General features: G+C 42.8%; 1 protein-coding gene across 1 annotated transcript in view; it reads right to left on the reverse strand.

Moving 5' to 3' along the window:
• Positions 1–25,268, reverse strand: part of LOC106595617 (voltage-dependent calcium channel subunit alpha-2/delta-1) — a 185,869-nt gene that overhangs the window by 62,247 nt on the left and 98,354 nt on the right. The window contains exons 7-9 of the mRNA XM_045722235.2: positions 5,790–5,921; positions 3,070–3,139; positions 2,634–2,684 (exon numbers count right to left, since the gene is read on the reverse strand). Coding sequence (XP_045578191.1) covers positions 2,634–2,684; positions 3,070–3,139; positions 5,790–5,921 — 253 coding nt within the window. The remainder of the gene's footprint in view (positions 1–2,633; positions 2,685–3,069; positions 3,140–5,789; positions 5,922–25,268) is intronic.

The raw sequence follows: 25,268 nt of genomic DNA on the forward strand, positions 1-25,268 counted from the left end.
TCTCTTGTTTGTGTGGAGGAATTTCAATTGAATATCTCTTAGATGAACACATCTATATCCGCAGCAGAGTAATGAGCAAGGGGAATCAGACCACATAAACAACAAATGTATCTGACTCAACCAACACCACCATACTGTAATTCATATTTAGCACTAGGCCTAAGTGTGGTGCCGCCATTACATATGCAATAAGACCACTAACTAGCCTGTTAGCATTCAGGGGCCCAGAAAGACATTGCTCTTTAAATTTGCCACGGCTGAAGCTATAAAACTAATATTGAGTGTGATGAAGTGGGAGACATGGGTCGTGTGCTAAATGGCACCCAATTCCCTATACAGTGCACTACTTTTGACTAGCGCCTTATGGGACTCTGGTCAAAAGTAGTGCACTATAGGGAATAGGGTGCCATTTGGGACAGGCAGAGACAAAGAGGCATTAAAACAACCACAGGCCGCGTGACTACTAGGCTTTTAGCTAACACTAATAGGCTCTCTAGATATAGGCCTATCAGGATAAACATGTGAGGGGAAGTGGCTAGCGTCATTAGGCTAACCCAGCAGTGGACTTAAAGTGCTATCACCATGCCTCCTCTAGCCGACGCTAACGCTACATGAAAGGCTAACATTAGCATAGAGTGAGTCACTTTAACTCTGACATTTCATGTTGTCGTAGCGGCGCCGAGGATTGGACATTTAATGATATAGGCCTACTCTTGAACATAGCACCACTCAAGTTAAAATTGGATGTGAGAGAAGTTGAGAGCAGATGGTCTATATATAAATACATGCTTTAATTAGTTGCAGGTAAAGACAAAATGCACAGAACGGAAAAAGGAGGAGTGAAGGGTTGTTTCTTTTATATTCCTTCTGCTCGGGCATCACCACGACGGCAGCAGCACAGCTTTGATGTTGAAATAGCCTGTCAATTGAGCCCGCCAATTATCTACCTCGCGTCAAGAGCTAAGGGGGGCGAAATGGATTTTTCATATACATTTTTTATTGTTCTCATTTAGGTGCTGGCGCGGTGCCAGCCTTTCCATTCCAGGCACAGCCGATTAATCAGGGTGTGTCGCGGTGGCAAGGGCTTTACCCATCTAAGATAAACGATTTGTCTAAGTTCCATGACAACAAAAAAACTTCCTAGAGGAAATTCTCATTAGCACATAATAAGATGATAGTGTTATGTATGTTATGTACAGTATACAGCAGGGATTTGCTGATGGACTTGATATACATGACATTGATAGCCTAGTGTGTAGTTGATACAATAGCATATAGTGGTTTGATTAAAGATGCACTATGCAAAAATCGCTCCGCCCTTTCCTGGTTGTTAAAATTCTAATAGTTTGCCTAATTTCTATTTAGGTGACAAAACAAGCAAGTATAGTGTAGAGAATCATTGTACCATCTAAACCGCTGTGAAATATCTTTTACATAACCCAAAATATTGTATTTTCAGCTTTTTGAAGTTGGTGTACCACTTCTTAGACTTGCTTTCAATGAGAATGACAGATCAATAACTCTATGTGAATTTGGGTTGGGTCCCCCAAAAAAGTTACAGCTTGCAGCTTTAAGACAAAATAGTCTGGCTGTCTTGCTCTACTTTTCCAAGTTTCCAAGTGATTTCTGATGTACTTTACATGAAATAGCCATATACCCAGGGAGTATTGTGGGAGCTTGTTCCGATGTTGTTACATTTCTTTTAACATTTTTATTTAACCTTTATTTAACTAGGCAAGTCAGTTAAGAACAAATTCTTAGTTTTCAACGACGGCCTACCCCGGCCAAACCCGGATGATGCTGGGCCAATTGTGTGCTGCCCTATGGAACTCCCAATCACGGCTGGTTGTGATAAAGCCTGGAATCGAACCAGGGTCTGTAGTGATGCCTCTAGCACAGTGCCTTAGACCTTAGACCACTGTGCCACTCGGGAGCCCCTATGTGTAAGGTCTGTGTAATACTAACCACTCTCAGAACAAGAATAGACTGACGAGTTTCAGAAGAAAGTTCTATGTTTCTGGCCATTTTGAGCCTGTAAACAAACCCACAAATGCTGATGCTTCAGATACTCAACCTGTCTAAAGAAGGCCAGTTTTTTTGCATGTTTAATCAGCACAACAGTTTTCAGCTATACTAACATAATTGCAAAAGGGTTTTCTAATGATCATTTAGCCTTTTAAAATGATAAACTTGGATTAGCTAACACAACGTGCCGTTGGAACACAGTAGTGATGGTTGCTGATAATGGGCCTCTCTATGCCTATGTAGATATTCCATTTAAAAAAATCTAAACATTAAAAAAAAATTACAACATTAACAATGTCTACATTCCGTTTCTGATCAATTTGATGTTAATTTAATTGACCAAAAAAATGTTTTTCTTTCAAAAACAAGGACATTTATAAGTGACCCCAAACGTTTGAACGGTAGTGTACACTCACAGCAAAACAAATTATGGTTTCGCTATAGTTCATGACGAATTCTATTTCCTCAGTCTCTCCAAGTCATGAGATGATGCAGCTCTAAGCTCAGCATTATAGGCTGGTGGTGGGGGGAAGTCAGACTTGTTTTTATGACTGGTCATGAAATGGATTCTGACTGTAAATATGAATCACAAAAAGAGAGTCACTCACGCATCCACTAGGATCAGCATGTCCTTAGGAGACGCTGCCCCCTGGATGTACCTGGTAAACAAACAAGCAAATAAATACAGCGGTGAAAAAACACTTGAAACTTTTACCTTATGTCTAATGATTCCAACAAATAGACCAACATAAAAAAACCATTGTCAAAAGCAGTCTGACTTTTAATTGTCAATTGTAAAGTAACAGGGTTATGCATCTTTGTGTGTGTGTGTGTGTGTGTGTGTGTGTGTGTGTGTGTGTGTGTGTGTGTGTGTGTGTGTGTGTGTGTGTGTGTGTGTATACACATGTGTGTGTGTTTCTCAAACAGTGTTTAATATGATGACCAAAAATCTAGGTTTAAGCAGGGCAGGCAATGTTCATTCTGAGAAACACTTGGAGAGATAGAGGACGAGGAGACAGGCGGTGACTCAATGTCTCCACTCACCACGGTCGCCGCCGGACGTCGTAGAGGTCAATCTTATTGGGCGTTTTTCGTGAGTCCATCCAAGGGGATGCTGGGTACAAAGACAATTTAAATCAAATCAAACTTTATTTAAAGTGCATTTGAAAAGACAACACACTTCACAGTAAAAGCATAATGCTTAATTTGAGTCCAGACAGAGACTACTAACCAGCTGAATGTTACATACATCATAACAGTTTGACTTTAAACACTGCATTTTAAATTCACCTTACCTTGATTCTAAATGTGGTTTTACAGTAGTGTTGAATATGTTTTATTTCCCTCATTAAAATGCAAATCAATTTATGACATTTTTGACATGCGTTTTTCTGGATTTTTGTTGTTGTTATTCTGTCTCTCACTGTTCAAATAGACCTACTATTAAAATGATAGACTGATCATTTCTTTGTCAGTGGTTAAACGTACAAAATCAGCAGGGGATCAAATACTTTTTTCCCTCACTGTATCTACACGTATGCTACGGTCACAAGACGCAGGCCTCCTAACTGTCCCTAGAATTTCTAAGCAAACAGCTGGAGGCAGGGCTTTCTCCTATAGAGCTCCATTTTTATGGAATGGTCTGCCTACCCATGTGAGAGACGCAGACTCGGTCTCAACCTTTAAGTCTTTATTGAAGACTCATCTCTTCAGTAGGTCCTATGATTGAGTGTAGTCTGGCCCAGGAGTGTGAAGGTGAACGAAAAGGCACTGGAGCAACGAACCGCCCTTGCTGTCTCTGCCTGGACGGTTCCCCTCTCTCCACTGGGATTCTCTGCCTCTAACCCTATTGCAGGGGCTGAGTCACTGGCTTACTGGTGCTCTTCCATGCCGTCCCTAGGAGGGGTGCCTCACTTGAGTGGGTTGAGTCTCTGACATGATCTTCCTGTCCTGGTTGGCGCGCCCCTTGGGTTCGAGCCATAGGGGAGAACTTCGTGGGCTATACTTGGCCTTGTCTCAGGATAGTAAGTTGATAGTAAGATATCCCTCTAGTGGTGTGGGGGCTGTGCTTTGGCAAAGTGGGTGGGGCTATATCCTGCCAGGTTGGCCCTGTCCGGGGTATAGTCGGACGAGGCCACAGTGTATCCCGACCCCTCCTGTCTCAGCCTCCAGTAATTATGCTGCAATAGTTTATGTGTCGGGGGGCTAGGGTCAGTCTTTTATATCTGGAGTATTTCTCCTGTCTTATCCGGTGTCCTGTGTGAATTTAAGTAAGCTCTCTCTCTCTCTCTCTCTCTCTCTCAGGACCATGCCTCGGGACTACCTGGCCTGATGATTGCTTGCTGTCCCCAATCCACCTGGTCGTGCTGACCTGTTGCACCCTCGACAACCACTTATTACTTGACCCTGCTGGTCATATATGAACGTTTGAACATCTTGGCTATGTACTGTTATAATCTCCACCCCGGCACAGCCAGAAGAGGACTGGCCACCCCTCAGAGCCTGGTTCCTCTCTAAGTTTCTTCCTAGATTCCTGCCTTTCTAGGGAGTTTTTCCTAGCCACCGTGCTTCTACATCTGCATTGCTTGCTGTTTGGGGTTTTAGGCTGGTTTCTGTATAGCACTTTGTGACACCAGCTGATGTAAAAATGGCTTTATAAATACATTTGATGGATTGATTGATCTCTGCATGTGTGGTTCCCACAGTGAAGCATAGAGGAGGAGGTGTGATGGTGCTTTGCTGGTGACACTGTCTGTGATTTATTTAGAATTCAAGGCACACTTAACCAGCATGGCTACAACAGTATTCTGCAGTGATATGCCATCCCATCTGGTTTGCGCTTAGTGGGACAATCATTTGTTTTTCAACAGGACAATGACCCAACACACCTCCAGGCTGTGTAAGGGCTATTTGACCAAGGAGAGTGATGTAGTGCTGCATCAAATTACCTGGCCTCCACAATCCCCCAACCTCAACCCAATTGAGAAGGTTTGGGATGAGTTGGACCACAGAGTGAAAGAAAAGCAGCCAACAAGTGCTCAGCATATGTGGGAACTCCTTCAAGATGGTTGGAAAAGCATTCCTTATGAAGCTGGTTGAGAGAATGCCAAGAGTGTGCAAAGCTGTCATCAAGGCAAAGACTGGCTTTTTTATTTTATTTGTTTAACACTTTTTTGGTTACGACATGATTCCATGTGTTATTTCATAGTTTTGATGTCTTCACTATTATTCTACAATGTAGAAAATAGTAAAAATAAAGAAAAACTCTTGAATGAGTAGGAGTCCAAACTTTTGACTGGTACTGTATATTTAAAAAAACCTTTCTACATCAACAAATTTCACAAAGTGCTTTTCAGGTCGGTCATGTCAGAGGTACGGCATAAGGAGGCAATTGATGGCTGTCCCTGTGTCCTTGTCCCCATCTCTGTCCCCGTCCCCGTCCCTGTGTGTGTGTCAACAAGCCCACAGCTACCCAGGCCTTGGTGACAAACACAGGGATTGCCATGACTCACTGTTTTCCCAACCTCCGCGTGTGTGTGAGAGAGAGCTCTAGTGTGTGTGTGTGTGTGTGTGTGTGTGTGTGAGAGAGAGAGCGAGAGAGAGAGAGAGTGATCTTTCTCTCTCTTTCTGTGTGTTTTTTCAGTGTGTGTGAGTGCTGAGTAAATACAACGTGACAAAGTGGCCCAGGGCATTACGTCTCCATTAATAGCCACTTTAAGGTCATGGGCTGAGGGCGTAAGCCGATTGGCTGGCTGGCTACTCACCTGGGAAGTAGCGAGCCAATCCAGTGGCACTGCCGAACACCTGCCACAGTAGAGTAGGATCCTCTTCCTTGTTCTTCCTAAACACGGCCTCTAATGCGTCTGTCCAGTTCAGCTCATTCAGCACAATGGTGGCTGTGGGATAGACAAACACATACGCATACACATACATTAGTATTCATATAACAGAGTTAAAGGCCCACTCTGTGATATTTACAACTGTTTATGATAATTTGAATTAAACAACTCCTTTTCTGAGGGGACTTCCTTTGAGGTGACGGATTGGTATACAAGACACATAACAACATGATATAACTCAAAAACATGTACAGAAATGCTATTGAAGCAATAGATGAGTATTCACAGAGAGAGAGAGCCGAAGTGAGAGGTTTCACTCCCGTCAAAATCTGTCCACGTGGGAAAACAGTGATTATGGCTTAACCCCCTAAGGTCAATGTCTGCGCCCCCACTGAAATCTAATTAGCATAATATAAAAATCTCCATTAAAATCTGTCAGTTTAAGCTAGAGATATCGGTTGTATTGCATTGGATGAGTCTCAATCCACTACATGTGGATGTCGCACTTCCGCATCTGCAGTGAAAGCTGACAGAGCTAGAGGGGTGTTTGTCAGATCATGAAACAACCTGAAAATCAGTCCAAAAATCGTTTTGGCCTACAAACTATTATGACCCCTCTGTGGAAAGGTTAGGCTCTTACCAACAAGTACATGTAAAGCTCCCCGAGTGGCGCAGCGGTCTAAGGCACTGCATTGCAGTCCTTGAGGTGTCACTACAGACCCGGGTTCCATCCCAGGCTGTGTCACAACCAGCCATGACCGGGTGTCCTATAGGGTGGTGCACAATTGACCCAGTGTCGTCCGGGTAAGGGGAGGGTTTGGCCAGGGGGGCTTTACTTGGCTTTAATTGCGCTCTAGCCACTCCTTGTGGCGGGCCGGGTGCCTGCACGTTGACTTCGGTTGGCAGTTGAACAGTGTTTCCTCTGACACATTGGTGCGGCTGGCTTCCGGGTTAACTTCTTATGGCTGGGTGGCAGTATTGAGTAGCTTGGATGAATAAGGTGCCCAGAGTAAACTGCCTGCTACTCAGGCCAAGAAGCTAAGATATGCATATTATTAGTAGATTTGGATGGACACTCTGAAGTAAACACTCTGAAGTTTCTAAAACTGTTTGAATGATGTCTGTGAGTATAACAGACCTCATATGGCTGGCAAAAACCTGAGAAAAAATCCAACCAGGAAGTGGGAAATCTGAGGTTTGTAGTTTTTCAAGTCTTGGCCTATCCAATATACAGTGTCTGTGGGGTCATATTGCACTTCCTAAGGCTTCCACTAGATGTCAACAGTCTTTAGAACCTTGTTTGAGGCTTCTACTGTGAAGTGGGAGAGAATAAGAGCTGATTGAGTGAGAGGTCTGCCAGAAGGGCATGAGCTTCAGTCATGCGCGCGCCCATGAGAGGTAGCCGAGTTCCATTGCATTTCTAAAGACAAAGGAATTCTACGGTTGAAACCTTATTGAAGATTTATGATAAAATCATCCTAAAGATTGATTCTATACATCGTTTGACATGTTTCTACGAACTGTAATGGAATTGTTTGAGTTTTTGTCTGGCCTGCGCGTCGTGAATTTGGATTTGTGAACAGAAGGCGTGAACAAAAGGAGGTATTTGGACATAAAGGATGGACTTTATTGAACAAAACAAACATTTATTGTGGAACTGGGATTCCTGGGAGTGCATTCTGATGAAGATCATCAAAGGTAATTGAATATTTATAATGCTATTTCTGACTTCTGTTGACTCCAACATGGCGGATATATGTATGGCTACTGAGTACGTCTGAGCGCCGTACTCAGATTATTGCATGGTGTGCTTTTTCGGTAAAGCTTTTTTGAAATCTGACACAGCGGTTCCATTAAGGAGAAATTTATCTAATGTTCCATGTATAACACTTGTATTTTCATCAACATTTATGATGAGTATTTCTGTAAATTGATGTGGCTCTCTGCAAAACCACCGGATGTTTTAGAAGCAAAACATTACTGTACATAACGTGCCAATCTAAACTGAGATTTTTGGATATAAATATGAACTTTATCGAACAAAACATACATGTATTGTGTAACATGAAGTCCTATGAGTGTCATCTGATGAAGATCATCAAAGGTTAGTGATTAATTTTATCTCTATTTCTGCTTTTTGTGACTCCTCTCTTTGGCTGGAAAAATGGCTGTGTTTTTCTGTGACTAGTTGCTGACCTAACATAATCGTTTGGTGTGCTTTCGTAGCAAAGCCTTTTTGAAATCGGACACTGTGTTGGGATTAACAACAAGTGTATCTTTAAAATGGTGTAAAATACTTGTATGTTTTAGGAATTTTAATTATGAGATTTCTGTTGTTTGAATTTGGCGCCCTGCACTTTCACTGGCTGTTGTCATATTGATCCCGTTACTGGGATTCCAGCCATAAGAAGTTAAGTGGGCGGGTGTTAAGGAGTGTGTTTTGGTGGGTCATGTTTCAGAGGACGCATGAATTGACTTTCACCTCTCCTGCGCCAGTCGACACTTGGCGTTGCGCATGGTGATCTAAGGCTTGTCTGCGGCTGCTCGGGCATGGAAACCCATTTCATGAAGCTCCCGACGAACAGTTCTTGTGCTGACGTTGCTTCCAGGGGTAGTTTGGAACCCGGCGGTCCTGTTCTGTGAGCTTGTGTGGCCTACCACTTCGTGGCTGAGCCGTTGTTGCTCCTAGACCTTTCCACTTCACAATAACAGCACTTACAGTTGACCAGGGCAGCTCTAGCAGGGCAGAAATTTGACAAACTGACTAGTTGGAAATGTGGCATCCTATGACAGTGCTACGTTGAAAGTCACTGAGGTATGTCCTGCCGTACATACCTACACGTACGCTATGGTCACAAGACGCAGGCCTACTAACTGTCCCTAGAATTTCTAAGCAAACAGCTGGAGGCAGGGCTTTCTCCTATAGAGCTCGAATGCTGGCGGTATATAAATATATACACACACACTTTTTTGATACTTCAGGGGTCATAAAATTAAAAATGAAATAGCTAAATGATTCTTGGTATGACCTTCGTTAAATTCCATATAGCTTAGTAGAATATGATACATATGACAGTGGACAGTCACACAGACACCTCCATTTCAATAATGTATCTGAATCTTGAATTCAATCTAAATAAATATATCCATGCTATAAAAACAAATCTCTACAGACAATGGTATGCTGGTACCTGAGAGAATTCAGGCATGTAAGGGGTTAACTGCTCCAGGAAGAACAAGGTGCATAGCTGTATTGGGTGAGGAGAAGCTGATCACACACTGAGGACTATCTTTATTTCCTCCAGAGCTTCCCATCCCTGTGCAGCCCTCCACCCACCAAGGACTGGTCTGAGATCAGTGTTCACAGTGATGACTTTGAGGAGAGTGGCGTGTCAGTTGGAGGAGACACTGAATAAAGAGATTGAGAAGCTGCCTGACATCAAACTGAAGAGGATTCAGCAGTATGCAGTGGATGTGACTCTGGACCCTGATACAGCACAACGTGAACTCATCCTGTCTGAGGATGGGAAACAAGTAAGATATGGAGACACAACAGAATCTCCCTAATAACCCAAAGAGGTTTGATCCTGTCCTTATTGTCTTGGGAAAGGAGGGATTCTCCTCAGGGAGATTTTACTATGAGGTGACTGTTACAGGGAAGACTGGATGGAGTTTAGGAGTGGCCAGAGACTCCATAAACAGGAAGGGCAATATCACACTGGCCCCCAATAGTGGATGCTGGGCTGTGGTCCTGACAGATAGGAGTAAGTACGCAGCTTGTGCCCCCATCTTTACCCCCCTCTACTTGAGAGAGAAGCCCTAGAAGGTGGGGGTATTTGTGGATTATGAGGAGGGGCAGGTCTCCTGTTATGATGTGGAGGCCAGGTCTCATATCTACTCTTTCACTGGCTACACCTTCACTGAGAAACGATATCCATGCTTCAACCCTAGTGTTAATCATGATGGTAAAAACTCTGCCCCTCTGATTTCCCCTGTCAATCACACAGACTGAGTTTGAACCTGAAAGTAAGTGACCTGTAAAATAAGTACCTCCATTAGAGTTGTCTTTTATGAAACTCCAGGGAGAATATTTCACTGTAGAGTATTACTGATATGCTTGTTATTTGTTATAATCAGTAGTCCATCTGTCAGTCTGTTAGACATGATGAGTGCAGAATGCAGCAGCAATGTAACATAGTCTACCTGTATTACCATATCTCTTAGGCTCACAACAAGTTATTACTTCATATCTGGGAGAGATTTCAGGGGATGTTCTGATTATTTTTTATCAGATAATATCACCACTACATGTTTGTTTTACCTACACTCTTAGAAAAAAAGTGCTAAGTAGAGCCATACAGGTGTTTTCTTTTTGTAACCATAGGGCAACCCTTTTTGGTGCTGGGTAGAACCCTTTGCACATTATGCTGGCTTGCAAAGTGATGTGTAATTCAGAAATCCAGCCAGTGATAGGCTATCTAACAATTGGAATTGTTAATCACACCCAACCTGCATTTAGAATGACTGCAGGGTAGGAAAGATTGAATACTGAGACAACGTCAATCATTTAAACTGGAACAACTATCTCAGTAACGGGTGCAATGAATCCAATTACAAACCGATTGGATTAGTTTAGATATTATCTTTGTGTAGCATACAATTAATCAACCATTCAATGTACATGCAAAAACACAGATATTACAGTAAAACAAACAATTCTGAAAATCTTCCTGCAATAGAGCATGCTGGGAAATATTATATATGGCTCTATGTAGAACCCTTTTTGCCTTCCAAAGAATCATCAAGAACCCTTGTCTTCCAAAAAGGGTTCTTCTGATCAAAACAGTTCTTGGTAGAGCCCTATCCCTTCGTAAAGAAACTTTTTGGAATAATTTTTTCTAAGAGTGTAGATATTATGCACACTGTATATCTCTGTTGATCCTCATTAGCTGTAATTAACACTTAGTAACATTCAGGATTTTTCAAATCCAGTTGAAAAGTGATCAAATTGGTATTGGGTCTAGTACAGTCCCAGAGCTTTAGAATAGTGATGGCTATTTATGACATCAGTTTGGAATAGTAGACTTATGCCACTGTGGGGAAATATATATGATATTGGGTTGTGTGTAATGAATGGTGTGTTTCTGACTCATCATTGTATATAATTCTCAAATATTTTTTTACTAAAAAATAAATGTACATGTTATCGCACCTTGTCTGTCTGCCTTTCTGAACTGATAATAACATGAATAACACTCGTTGTGAAAATAAAGGCAAAGAATTAGTGAGTGAATGATGAAAACAATCAAGAGAAACATGAGGGTGGACAGTCACACAGGCAGCTTAACTTAAATAATGTACTATTGACTTAAATCTATATAAAAAATATCCATACTATAAAATTCATAATCTACAGACAATGGAAAACTGGCATCTGAGCGAGTTCAGCCATGTAAGGAGTTAACTGTTCCAGGGAGAGGGGAGGACCATTTCAAGATCACTTTGCTGAAGTGGATTGGGAGGAGCATTACAATGTCACTTTGCTGAAATGAAACTTAAGTATACAGTGTACTGAGTATGGAATAAACTCTCCCCAGCTCTTCAGAAATATCTATTAAATACACAGTCTACTATCTCACAGAAAATACAAAGATATTACCCACAAACACATGCAGGTGAGTAGAGAGATTAACATGGACAGATAAATTAAGTTAAATTAAGATTAAGTTCAACCATGTTTGATGTGTGTAAATCCTTTCTAGTTTCCAACAGTATATTTAAACTCTTTATTCTTTGGTTTTAGTACTATTTTCTATGTTATATGGTAACGCGTGTCTAGATTGGCTAGTATCCCTCCATAATGCAATGTTGGAAACTCTAAAGCTTGAACAACAATTTAGTTGGCTGATTCTAGATTATGTATTTTTTACGGTTTGACTTTTCTTTCTCTGTCTAGATATGCCCACCTCCAGTAGTCTCCTGTATGAAGAGCAATTCCTGTGCTCTATCTGTCTGGATGTACTGCAGTCACCGAGGAAGGCTGAAGGGCTCATTAAAGAGCTGGAGCAGGAAACCACTGAGCTAAAGAGGAGAAGCACTGAGCTGGAGCAGCTCTCACACACTGAGGACGACCTAAACCTCCTCCAGAGCTTCCCATCCCTGTGCAGCCCTCCACTCACCAAGGACAGTGATCTGTGTGTAGGGACTGTGAGGAGAGCTGTGTCTCAGCTAGAAGAGACAGTCATGAGTGAGATGAAGAGGCTGTTTGATGATGAGCTGAAGAGGATTCAGCAGTATGCAGTGGATGTTATTCTGGACCCTGATACAGCAAGCCCCTGGCTCATTCTGTCTAAGAATGGGAAAGAAGTGAGAACTGGAGAGAAAAAAACACAAGCTCCCTGATAACCCAAAGAGGTTTGATTCTGCCGTTAATGTCTTGTGAAAGAAAGGCTTCTCCCCAGGGAGATTCTACTATGAGGTAACTGTTACAGGGAAGACTGAGTGGAATTTAGGAGTGGCCAGAGAGTCTATCAACAGAAAAGGGACTGTTACATTAAGCCCTGATAATGGACGCTGGGCAGTGATCCTGAGGGATGGGAGTAAGTACATAGCTTGTGCCCCGAACCGTGTCCACCTCTACCTGAGAGAGAAGCCCCAGAAGGTGGGGGTGTTTGTGGATTATGAGGAGGGTCAGGTCTCATTTTATGATGTGGAGACCAGGTCTCATATCTACTCTTTCACTGGCTACACCTTCACTGAGAAACGATATCCATACTTCAGCCCTTTGCTCAATGATGGTGGTAAAAACTCTACTCCTCTAATCATCTCTCCTGTCAATCACACAGACTGAGTTTGAACCTGAAATTAACTGACCTGTAAAATTAGTACCTCAATTAGAGTTCACTCTTTCATCAAACACCAGGGAGAATATTTCACTGTAGTTTATTTTCTGATGTTTGTTATTATTATTTGACTTCTAAAAGAACAATCCTTTATCTGATCTTAACGGAGCACTGAGCCGGTCACTCTTAAATATCACCTGGGCCAGCACAGGTGAAACACCTTCCCACTAATGAGATGACAAACCAGCACAGGTGTAACACATACTGAGTAACGAGGGAACACTAATCAATGCGCACCACGTGCCAATGTCCAACCTCTAAATATAAATGGAAAAACCAAAGTCTATAAAAAACATTGTTAGTCTGTTAGACATGATGAGTTCAGAATGCAGCAACAATGTAACATAGTCTACCTGTATTACCAATATCGCCAAGGCTCACAACAAGGTATGACTTCATATCTGGGAGAGAGAATTCAGAGGTTGTTCTGATTATTGTTCCCCATGATGAAATCGGGGAGGGGACTTTGGCTCTGTCTCTGTCCGATAGCACGTTTGTATGTTTGTCACATGCGATATCTCAGACTGGATGGCCTGTTTTTGATGAAACTTGGTTGTATGATGTGTCTTGCTGTAGAGATCTGGCATGTTCTAAATGACACAGCCTGTCCAGGTGGAGGCACTATATCAAGCAATTGAAAATGCATATTTTGAAAGGTCACGCCCCTCACCCAGTTTGTCCAAAAGTCATGAAATTCAGTACATCGGTCCTCCTCTTCACAAGGAACAAATTTGCAGCAGGGATCCATAAGGTCCACCATGATGGATATTACGCCATTTAGTATTTTGTGAATAACACTTAAAATGCTACTCCTCTGGCACTGAATGACCGATCTGCAAGAAACTTGACATGCAGCACGTATGGCCAAACGTCTCTCAACGCAATATATTCCAGACTAGTACCTAAAACAACATGGTCGTAATGGCCAATAAACGTTCATGTGGTCCGACACATAAATCAGTCACAGATATTTGTATTGTAACACATTTGGTACACATGTTGAAAACACTCAACAAGACCCAACATATGCAAGAACATTCATAGCGACCACAAGGTGGCACTATAATGGGCACATGTTTTGTTAATATCAGCATTGTCTAGTTTGAATTTGCCGGGGGAAGGGGGGGTATCGTTGAGGAGGACAAAATGTTTAATGTTGCATTGTTTTAATTCTGATAATATCGGCACTATATGTTTGTTTTACTTAGATATATACAATGCATATACTCTGTTGATCCTCAATAGCTTTAATGGACACTGAGTAACATTCAGGATGTCTGGATAATTACATTCAGTTGAATAGTGATACAATTGGTATTCAGTCTAGCACAGCACCAGAGCTTTAGAATAGTGATGGGTATTTATGACATCAGCTGTATTCTATGAAATATGATTGAATTGGATGTCATTTTTTTTAGTGGGGGGGGGGTATATTATATGGGGGTGTTTAATCGTCTGTTTCTATGGTTTTGATGACTCATTGTCACTGCATTTCAACATCACCTTGTCGAAATAAAACTAAAGTATACAGTGTATTGTGTACGGTACCAAACTCTCTCCAGCTCTTCAGAAATATCTATTCACTACCTATACACTGTGTCTACTTTCTCACAGAAAGAACAGAGATATTATCCACAAACAAGCAGATGAGTAGAGAGATTAACATGGACAGACAAATTGAAAGGTAAGCTTTAGTGTGTTTTCTACCTCTTACTTTTTTGTTTTTAGTGTGCAAATCCTTTTTTCTTTTCAACTGTATGTTTAATCTCTTTATCCTTGGGTTAGACTATTTTCAATGCTATATGGTAACACATTGTATCAAGGTTGGCTAGTATCCACCCATAATGCAATGCTGGAAACTCTAAAGCTAAAACTACAACTGAATTGACTGATTCTACACTTTTAGAAAAACAGGTGCTAAGAAGAACCATACAGGGTTCTTTGGTTTGTCCCCATTGGGCAACCCTTTTTGGTGCTGGGTAGAACCCTTTGTAGGTTCTATCTAAAACCCTTCATGTTGGGTTCTTCAAAGAACCCCCTGTATATGGTTCTACCTAGAAGCCTCTATGAAGGGTTCTACCAATAACCATTTTATCAGCTAAAGTTTCTTCCTAGAACCGTCTATGAAGGGTTCTATTGAGAATCCTCTTATCTTCGGAGAGTTTTTCCTGGAACCCTGTATGAACGAGTGGAACACACCAGCCTTATTAGCCTTTCAAATAAAATTATGACAATACATTACATGTATCTTATACAATGGGTGGGTCTAATCCTGAATGGTGATTGGTTATAACCACATTCCAGCTGGTGTCTATTCCACAAGTTACCACCGGCTAAATCTATGACGTTAAAATGCCTATTTACTCTGTTCCATCTGACTGCGCAATCCACTGTCTCATCAGCCCAGCCAGGCAATTTATCAACTAGATCTCCACTATAAAAAGCATCTACAACAGTAGAGATTTGAATACAATTTAGTCGGTCTCCGACATTTGCACCATTGTTTCAATATTCAAATTCCTTCTCCAGCTGTCCCATAGCAGCGAACGTGTCGGGAGTCAGGAGGCGGGACGAGACAGGCAGGCAGGCAGCTTTTCTCAGCCAGTCGAAATCATGAATCAGCATCATTTTTATGGATATATACAAAGAACTATCAATAGAAAACAGGTCAAACGAAACAAAGTGCAGCTAGTTTGCAGTCTTCCCAGCTTCAGTTTGAAGTGATTGTATTAGCTGTGTTGTTGGCTAGCTCCTCTGAACAACAGTGTCCTGAGGAGAGAGCACATTTTCTATGCCAGGTGAAATTGCGCATCATTAGCTCATTGTTATGGATGTATCCAAATAAATGTCACTAGAAAACAGCTAAAACAAATGCAGCTACTTTGTTGTTATTCTGGCTGCACTGTTTGACGTGACTAAGTTATCCATAGTTGTCTAACTAGCAAGCAAGGGATAAGAACGTTGCCAGATTGTATGGCAATAGAACATTTAGAACGAACGACTGGGTCGCGTCTCAGACAACCGAACCAATAGACCAGCCGGCTTGGGTAGCAACCCAAGATTTGTGTCGGGACTATATCTTGTGTAAGGATTAAATAGTATGAATAAATGAATTCAAACGTTTAATGAAAATATGTAAATCATTATTTGAATATGTTGGTAACCCATTGTTTGAAAGTGATAAAGCCCTCAAAGCCGGTGTTTGTCTTGGGCCTAACAACACCCGTGCCAATATATCCTCCAAACACGCGCTTCTTGTGCATTACCACTTAAATAAGGCCTTTCTTTGAGGGCCTAGTTACAGGGGGGCGGCAGCGTAGCCTAGTGGCTAGAGCGTTGGACTAGTAACCGAAAGGTTTCAAGATTGACTCCCCGAGCTGACAAGGTACAAATCTGTCGTTCTGCCCCTGAACAAGGCAGTTAACACACTGTTCCGAGGCCGTCATTGAAAATAAGAATTTGTTCTTAACTGACTTGCCTAGTAAAATAAAAAAATACCCTATCACAGTTTTGTTAATCATTTCCTGGTTTACAGGCAACATCAGGCCTGCAAGTCACATTATCATGGCTTGAAAAGTGATGTGTAATTCAATATTGGAATCAAGCCAGAGTTAGGATATCCAACAAGTGGAATTCTTAAATCACCCGCAACCTGCATTCAGAATGACTGCCAGGGTAGGGAATACTGAATACTGAGACTACCTCGATCATCTAAACTGGAACAACCAAAATTACTAACAGATTGGATTAGTTTATTTATCTCTGTGTAGCATAAAATGTATTAACCAATAAATGTACAGATATTACAGTAAAATAAACAATTCTAAAAATATCTCTGCAACAGAGCATGCTGTGAAATAATATACACTGCTCAAAAAAATAAAGGGAACACTTAAACAACACAATGTAACTCCAAGTCAATCACACTTCTGTGAAATCAAACTGTCCACTTAGGAAGCAACACTGATTGACAATACATTTCACATGCTGTTGTGCAAATGGAATAGACAACAGGTGGAAATTATAGGCAATTAGCAAGACACCCCCAATAAAGGAGTGGTTCTGCAGGTGGGGACCACAGACCACTTCTCAGTTCCTATGCTTCCTGGCTGATGTTTTGGTCACTTTTGAATGCTGGCGGTGCTTTCACTCTAGTGGTAGCATGCGACGGAGTCTACAACCCACACAAGTGGCTCAGGTAGTGCAGCTCATCCAGGATGGCACATCAATGTGAGCTGTGGCAAGAAGGTTTGCTGTGTCTGTCAGCGTAGTGTCCAGAGCATGGAGGCGCTACCAGGAGACAGGCCAGTACATCAGGAGACGTGGAGGAGGCCGTAGGAGGGCAACAACTCAGCAGCAGGACCGCTACCTCCGCCTTTGTGCAAGGAGGAGCAGGAGAAGCACTGCCAGAGCCCTGCAAAATGACCTCCAGCAGGCCACAAATGTGCATGTGTCTGCTCAAACGGTCAGAAACAGACTCCATGAGGGTGGTATGAGGGCCCGATGTTCACAGGTGGGGGTTGTGCTTACAGCCCAACACCGTGCAGGATGTTTGGCATTTGCCAGAGTACACCAAGATTGGCAAATTCGCCACTGGCGCCCTGTGCTCTTCACAGATGAAAGCAGGTTCACACTGAGCACGTGACAGACGTGACAGAGTCTGGAGACGCCGTGGAGAACGTTCTGCTGCCTGCAACATCCTCCAGCATGACCGGTTTGGCAGTGGGTCAGTCATGGTGTGGGGTGGCATTTATTTGGGGGGCCGCACAGCCCTCCATGTGCTCGCCAGAGGTAGCCTGACTGCCATTAGGTACCGAGATGAGATCCTCAGACCCCTTGTGAGACCATATGCTGGTGCGGTTGGCCCTGGGTTCCTCCTAATGCAAGACAATGCTAGACCTCATGTGGCTGGAGTGTGTCAGCAGTTCCTGCAAGAGGAAGGCATTGATGCTATGGACTGGCCCGCTCGTTCCCCAGACCTGAATCCAATTGAGCACATCTGGGACATCATGTCTCGCTCCATCCACCAACGCCACGTTGCACCACAGACTGTCCAGGAGTTGGCGGATGCTTTAGTCCAGGTCTGGGAGGAGGTCCCTCAGGAGACCATCCGCCACCTCATCAGGAGCATGCCCAGGCGTTGTAGGGAGGTCAAACAGGCACGTGGAGGCCACACACACTACTGAGCCTCATTTTGACTTGTTTTAAGAACATTACATCAAAGTTGGATCAGCCTGTAGTGTGGTTTTCCACTTTAATTTTGAGTGTGACTCCAAATCCAGACCTCCATGGGTTGATAAATTGGATTTCCATTGATTATTTTTGTGTGATTTTGTTGTCAGCACATTCAACTATGGAAATAAAAAAGTATTTAATAAGATTATTTATTTCATTCAGATCTAGGATGTGTTGTTTAAGCGTTCCCTTTATTTTTTTGAGCAGTATATAAGGTTCTATGTAGAACCCTTCCAAAGAATCATCAAAAAACTATTTCTTCCAAAAACGCTTTAGGATGGTAAAGGGTCTAGGTGGGACAGCAGGTAGCCTAGTGGTTAGAGTATTGGACTTGTAACTGAAATGTTGCAAGATCAAATCCCCGAGCTGACAAGGTAAAAAGTTGTCATTCTGAACAAGGCAGTTAACCCACTGCCTTGAACCCTTTGACTTACAATATTCTTCCAAAAAGCATTCCTGGTAGAACCCTATCCCTCTGCAAAGAACCGTTTTTTTGGGGGAGACATTTTATGTTAAACTCGCATTTTGATCACTCGAAGACAAAGAAGAAACATCGGAGAAAAGTCCTGCTTCATCTCCATCTACATAAGGCGTCCTCCAGCAGTGTCGTGTCTGAAGAGCAGGTCCTGTGCTCAGTCTGTCTGGATGTGCTCACTGAGCCGGTCTCTATTCAATGTGGACACAACTTCTGCATGACCTGTATCAGGATGTATTGGGATAGCAGTGACATGTGCCAGTGTCCCATCTGTAAAAATACATTTGATCTCTTTGTTAATGCTTTGATTCCTGAGATCGCCATTCAGTTCAGGAAGTCAGTCCAGTGAAAGCTACCAGCAGCCCAAACCAATGCCCTGTCAAACCTGGAGAAGTGTCCTCTTCTCCTTGAGAGAGAAGCCCCAGAAGGTATACTCCTGTTGTAAAGAGAAGCAATATGCTTAATATTAGGAAAGTTAATAAATATAGTAGGCCTAGCCTATAGAAAGCTGATGGGATCCTTCTGTTTCTAATAGAGGCCATCACTCTATTTTTTCAGGCAATTGCATAGTCTATAGAAATGTTGTGCAACATGAGCTCATGGGCTCTAATGAAGAGTTTGATTAGATTTCCGATAACATTTGCATTACATTTGCATTAGAGTGATTAGAGGGACAATAGAGTGCTGAGTACCAGGCAGTTAGCAAGTTTGCTAGGCTACTGATGACCATCAGCAGCATCAGAGCTTGGAGAAGCCTAATTACTGTGACTAAACAGTCACGTGGAATTTTACTGCCGTCGTGATTCGTGACTGCCGGTAATACGGTCACCATAACAGCCCTACTCATCATCACGGTATATAATTATCGACGATACATTTTCACAAAAAACTAAATCACATGTTATGGTACCTTGTTTGTCGGTCTGAACTTATAATAACTTGAATGACACTCATTGTTAAAGAATTAGTGAGTGAATGAGTTATTGAAAGACAAAAGAGATTGAGAGAAATATGACAGTGGTCAGTCACACAGACACCTCGACTTAAATAACGTACTCTTGACATTAATCTAAATAAGTATATCCACACCCTACAGACAATAGTAAGCTTGCATCAAAGAGTTTAGGCAAAGGGGTTAACCTTTACAGGAAGAACAAAGTGCATAGTAGTATTGGGTGGGGAGGACCATTTAAACTTAACTTTGCTGATATGAAACTTAAGTATACAGTATGCTGTGTATGAGATTAGATTCTCTCCAGCTCTTCAGAAATATAGCTACACGCCGAGTCTACTGCCTCATAGAAAGGACAGAGATATTATCCACAAACACATGCAGGTGAGTAAAGAGTTTAAAATGGACAGTTAAGTTGCAGATAACCTTTACCGTATTTAATGTGCAAATCCTTTTTATTTTTCAACGGTAGGTTTAAACTATTCTTTGGTTATAAGACTATTTATGTTATAAGGTATGTGACCCGATTCTGGAGACTAGGCGCATGTCACAAGTCACGACTTCACAGGAGAGCGGTTTGAACGTAAAAAGACTGTCACAACATCCACAGAAGGTGGCGCCTCTCCTCGGTCGAGCGGCGCTCGGCGGTCGTCGTCGCCGGCCTACTAGCTGCCACCGATCTGTGTTTCAGTGTCTATTAGTTATGTCTGTTTTTTGATTGCACCTGTTTTGTGTTTGTCATTAGTGGGGGGGTATTTAGTCTGTCTGTGTTTAGCTAGGATTTGTGCGGGATTGTTCGTTGTTACGTGTGGTGTTACTTCTATTATATGGGCATTAGGGTTGCCGGGCTGCGCCCCGTCTGCCTTTTGAGCGGAGCTTCTTTTAGTCATTTTTTCTGACCGTTATGCTCCCAGCTGTATATGAATCTTGCCCGTGGATTTATTAAATTAAGTTTTGTTCCAACGGACCTCAGTCTCCTGCGCTTGACTCACTCCTTAAACTGTTCATTCCGCTCGTGACAAAGACAGCACATAAAAACACAGCAACCTTCCCACTAGCCATGATTGGCTGAGATAATGAGTGGGCTGGACATGCCGAGAGATGAGTTCGGATTGGTATAGAAGGCTTTTGTCTATTTGAGCTGGTCAGTCTGTGTTGGTAATCCTGTCGAACGCGGCTTTTTTAAAATGTAGCTGCATAAGTGTTGCTCTCCACTTTCTGGAGGATCGAGTTTTGAAATCAGTGGAATTAGCTAAAGAGATGGGAAAACACCTGCTTCCGGATTACGTCTTCAATCTAAGGCCATTTGTGGCATGGATCCATGACAGGGAGACACGTCCACCATGTATGATGATGTATGTAAGATAGTCTAGCAAGCTACATTTTCAGATATTACACGTCTCTAATTTTGACAGAAAGTTGATTAATTTCAAGCTAAAGTGTACTGTTAGCTAGCGTTAGCTGGCTGGCTCCCTAGCTAACGTTAGGTGGTGTGACGTGATGTGTGTGATCTTACATGTTGTTTACCAGGCTAGGTTAATTGTTTACCTAGGTAGCTAGCTACATGTCTTAAGGCAAAGTGTACAACATCCGTTGAATTTGGTCGGTGTCAGTAAACGTTGGTAAAAAAAGCACAATGAAATTGTTGCCAGCAGGGCTGGTTAGGCTGCTTTCATGTTATCCAGAGGTAAACAAATCATCCGTGGATCTGTTGGGGCGATATGAAAATTGTAGTTGGTCAAGGGTGTCGGGTAAGGTGGAGGTGAAATGATCCATAACTAGCCTCTCAAAGCACTTTATTATTACAGAAGTGAGTGCTACGGTGCAATTTAGTGATTTAGTTCAGTTTCCTTTGTCCTCTTGGGTACAGGAACAAATGGTGGACATCTTGAAGCAAGTGGGGACAACAAACTGGGATAGTGAGAGATTCAATATGTCCGTTAACACTTCAGGCAGCTGGTCTGCAGATGCTCTGAGGACGCGGCTTCGGATGTCGCCTTGGCCAGCAGCCTTTCGACAGTTAACACGCTTAAATGTCTTACGTCGGTGGCTATGTGTTTTGCTCAAACAGGGCGAAGAAGGTGTTTATCTTGTCCGGGAGTGCAGCGTCGGTGTCCGCAATGTGGCTGGCTTTCCCTTTATAATCCGAGATTGTCTGGAGTCCCTGCCACATACGTCTCATGTCTGAGCCGTTGAATTGGGACTCCACTTTGTCCCTGTACTGTCATTTTGCCTCTTTGATTGCCTTACAGAGGGCATAGCTGTTCTGTTTGTACATGTCCATGTTCCCAGTCGCCTTGCCGTGGTTTAATGTGGTGGTCTGTGCTTTCAGTTTTGCCATCTATCCTCGGTTTTTGGTTTGGATCAGTTCTAATCATCACAGTGGGAACAGCATCCTCTATGCACTTCCAGATGAACTTAGTCACCTAGTCAGTGTCAATATTGTTCTCAGAGGCAATGCAGAACATTTCCTAGTCTTGAAGCATAGATTCCGATTGGTCAGACCAACGTTCAAGAGTCATTACCATGGGTACTTCCTGTTTAAGTTTCTACTTATAGGAGGGGAGGCATGACCTGATTTTCCAAAAGGGAGGGCGGGGGAGTGCCTTGTCGAAGGGGGAGAGCTCGATCCGCGAGTAGCACAGGAGATGTGTTGAGAAAAGTTTGGTAATGTTTTCCTCAGATTGAATTTATTATAGTCCCCAGCCATAATAAATTGGGCCTGAGGATATGCGTAGTTCCTATAGAGCCGTCGTAGGGTCGGCTTCGGGGGGAAATACACGGCCGTGACAATGACAGAAGAAAATTATCTCGGGATGTAATGCGATCGGCAATTGATGGTGAGGTATTCCAGATCGGGAGAACAAATGGACTTGAGTTCCTGTACTTTACCACAATCACACCATGAGTAGTTAACTTCTCTAGGGTAGGGGGCAGTATTTTGACGTCCGGATGAAAGGCGTGCCCAAAACTGCCTGCTACTCAGGCTCAGAAGGTAGGATATGCATATTATTAGTAGATTTGGATAGAAAACACTCTGAAGTTTCTAAAACTGTTTGACTGATGTCTGTGAGTATAACAGAACTCATATGGCAGGCAAAAACCTGAGTAAAATCCAACCAGGAAGTGTGGAAATCTGAGGGTTGTAGTTTTTCAAGTGATTCCCTATCCAGTGTACAGTGACTTAGGGTTCATTTTGCACTTCCTAAGGCTTCCACTAGATGTCTACAGTCTTTAGAACGTTGTTTCATGCTTCTACTGTGAATATGGAGCGAACAAGAGGGCCTGGAGTCAGATGACTGAGAAAATGACATGAGCTCAGAGGTGAGCGCTCACGTGAGAGTTAGCTGTGTTCCTTTTCTTTTCTGAAGACATTGGAATTGTCCGGTTGGAATATTACTGAAGATTTATGTTAAAAACGTCCTAAAGATTGATGCTATACATCGTTTGACATATTTCTACGAACGTAAATATAACTTTTTTTGACTTTTCGTCGTGACATTTGCGCACGCTTCCTGCATTTGGAGTAGTGGACTGAACGCGCGGACAAAAGGAGGTATTTGGACATAAATTATGGACTTTATCGAACAATACGAACATTTATTGTGGACCTGGGATTCCTGGGAGTGCATTCTGATGCACTTGTCAAGGTGATGTCCTAACATAATCTAATGCTATGCTTTCGCCGTAAAGCCTTTTTGAAATCGGACAATGTGGTTGGATTAACGAGAAGATTATCTTTAAAATGGGAAATAATAGTTGTATGTTTGAGAAATTTGAATTATGAGATTTCTGTGCGTCCCACATACCCCAGAGAGGTTAACTACAAAACATACACCTCCACTTTTCTTTTTCCCTGAGAGTTCTTTCTTCCTGTCTGTGCGATGGACGGCTGAATCCCCATCCCTCACCTTTATAACAAACCAAGTGGCGGGGCTGCAAACTGGGGCTGCCACTTTTTGTCTTTACAGAATAAAACAATGGAAGACACAAATAAAAGGGTAAAAACGAATAGGACTCCACTGATTAAATCACATTTAGTGACATAAAGAGCAAGTCTGAAAATGGATGTTGGGATCGTTAATGTAACTCTGGGGGAAGAGTTGTCACATCAGAGAACTACTGGAACACTGATTGCTGAGTTAGTAGTCACTAACTCTCTCTCTCACACACACACACACACACACACACACACACACACACACACACACACACACAGTAAAACATTGTTGCATTTCAACTTTAGATCACCAGTTAGTGTGATAAATGTGATAAAATAGATTTGGAATGGGAAGTAATAGCTGGTTTGTTCATTTCATTTTGGACATGAAATGGTTGCGCTTTTGTATTGTTCTGATTTCATGTTGCCATTGTTTACAGATGGCTCGATGCGGAAGCTATTCGGTTTCACCAAAATAACATTTCCAGTCAGAGGCATATTCAGTTCCTCTAGGAACAATACTTACGACTCCACGTGTTGAATGTGTACTTCGCTATCAAATAAGTGTTTAAAACACGTTTTTAACCAGGGTCTCCCATTTTTCTGCCTGTGGGCTGCCATTGTAATCCATTCTAGACCACACAGTCATGCTAGAGCTACAACGCAATCTCCCACTTCTACAGGCAAGAATGGTGATGCTATGTTTTCAGTTATTTTCTGGATTTATGAGTTTGATAGGGCCAAACATCTTCCAATATGCTCTATAGTCACGGTTCGCCACTGGACACACACGTACACAGCCAAAGATAACAGCTATAACATTGATTTTCAAGGGTTAGAGGTTAAACTGTGGTGATAGGGAGGGCGTCAACTACAAGACCACCTCATGGCTACATAGATAACAGCACAGTAACACACAGCACATCTTTTTAACCATAATTGACAATGACAAGTATCCAATAGCAGTGCTAAAACGGATTCAGTGGCTCAGATCTGGAGAAAAAAAACTACAAAGAAAAATAACTAAAACATTAAAATAGCCAAATGTTCTCTTCCCAGGTAGGATTACTTTAATAAAATGAGTTTACAATAAGCATGCTGTTTTACTGAGGGAGAGAGAGCACACTGACTCTAAAAGGAGAACTGTAGAGAGGGAGCTAACAAGAAAGGGAAAGAGAGAGACAACCGAGAGGGAGAGAGAGAGACAACCGAGAGAGAGAGAGACGACCGAGAGGGAGGGAGAGAGAGAGACGACTGAGAGGGAGGGAGAGAGAGAGACGACCGAGAGAGAGAGAGAGAGAGACGAGAGAGAGAGAGACGACCGAGAGAGAGACGACCGAGAGAGAGACAGACGACCGAGAGAGAGAGAGAGAGAGACGACCGAGAGAGAGAGAGAGACGACCGAGCGAGAGAGAGAGAGACGACCGAGAGAGAGAGAGAGAGACGACCGAGAGGGAGGGAGAGAGAGAGAGAGAGACGACCGAGAGGGAGGGAGCGAGAGAGAGGGACGACCGAGAGAGAGAGAGAGACGACCGAGAGGGAGGGAGAGAGAGAGAGGGACGACCGAGAGGGAGGGAGAGAGAGAGAGGGAGAGAGAGAGAGAGAGAGACGACCGAGAGGGAGGGAGGGAGGGAGGGAGGGAGGGAGGGAGGGAGGGAGGGAGGGAGGGAGGGAGGGAGGGAGGGAGGGAGGGAGAGAGAAAGAGAGAGAGAGACACAACTGGAGAGAGAGAGAGAGACACAACCGGAGAGAGAGAGAAAGAGAGACAACCGGAGTGAGAGAAAGAGAGACAACTGGAGTGAGAGAAAGAGAGACAACTGGAGAGAGAGAAAGAGAGACAACTGGAGAGAGAGAAAGAGAGAGAGACAACAGGAGAGAGAGAAAGAGAGAGACAACAGGA

Source organism: Salmo salar, chromosome 07 (assembly GCF_965601325.2).
Source record: "Salmo salar chromosome 07, fSalSal1, whole genome shotgun sequence".
Lineage (NCBI taxonomy): Eukaryota > Metazoa > Chordata > Actinopteri > Salmoniformes > Salmonidae > Salmo > Salmo salar.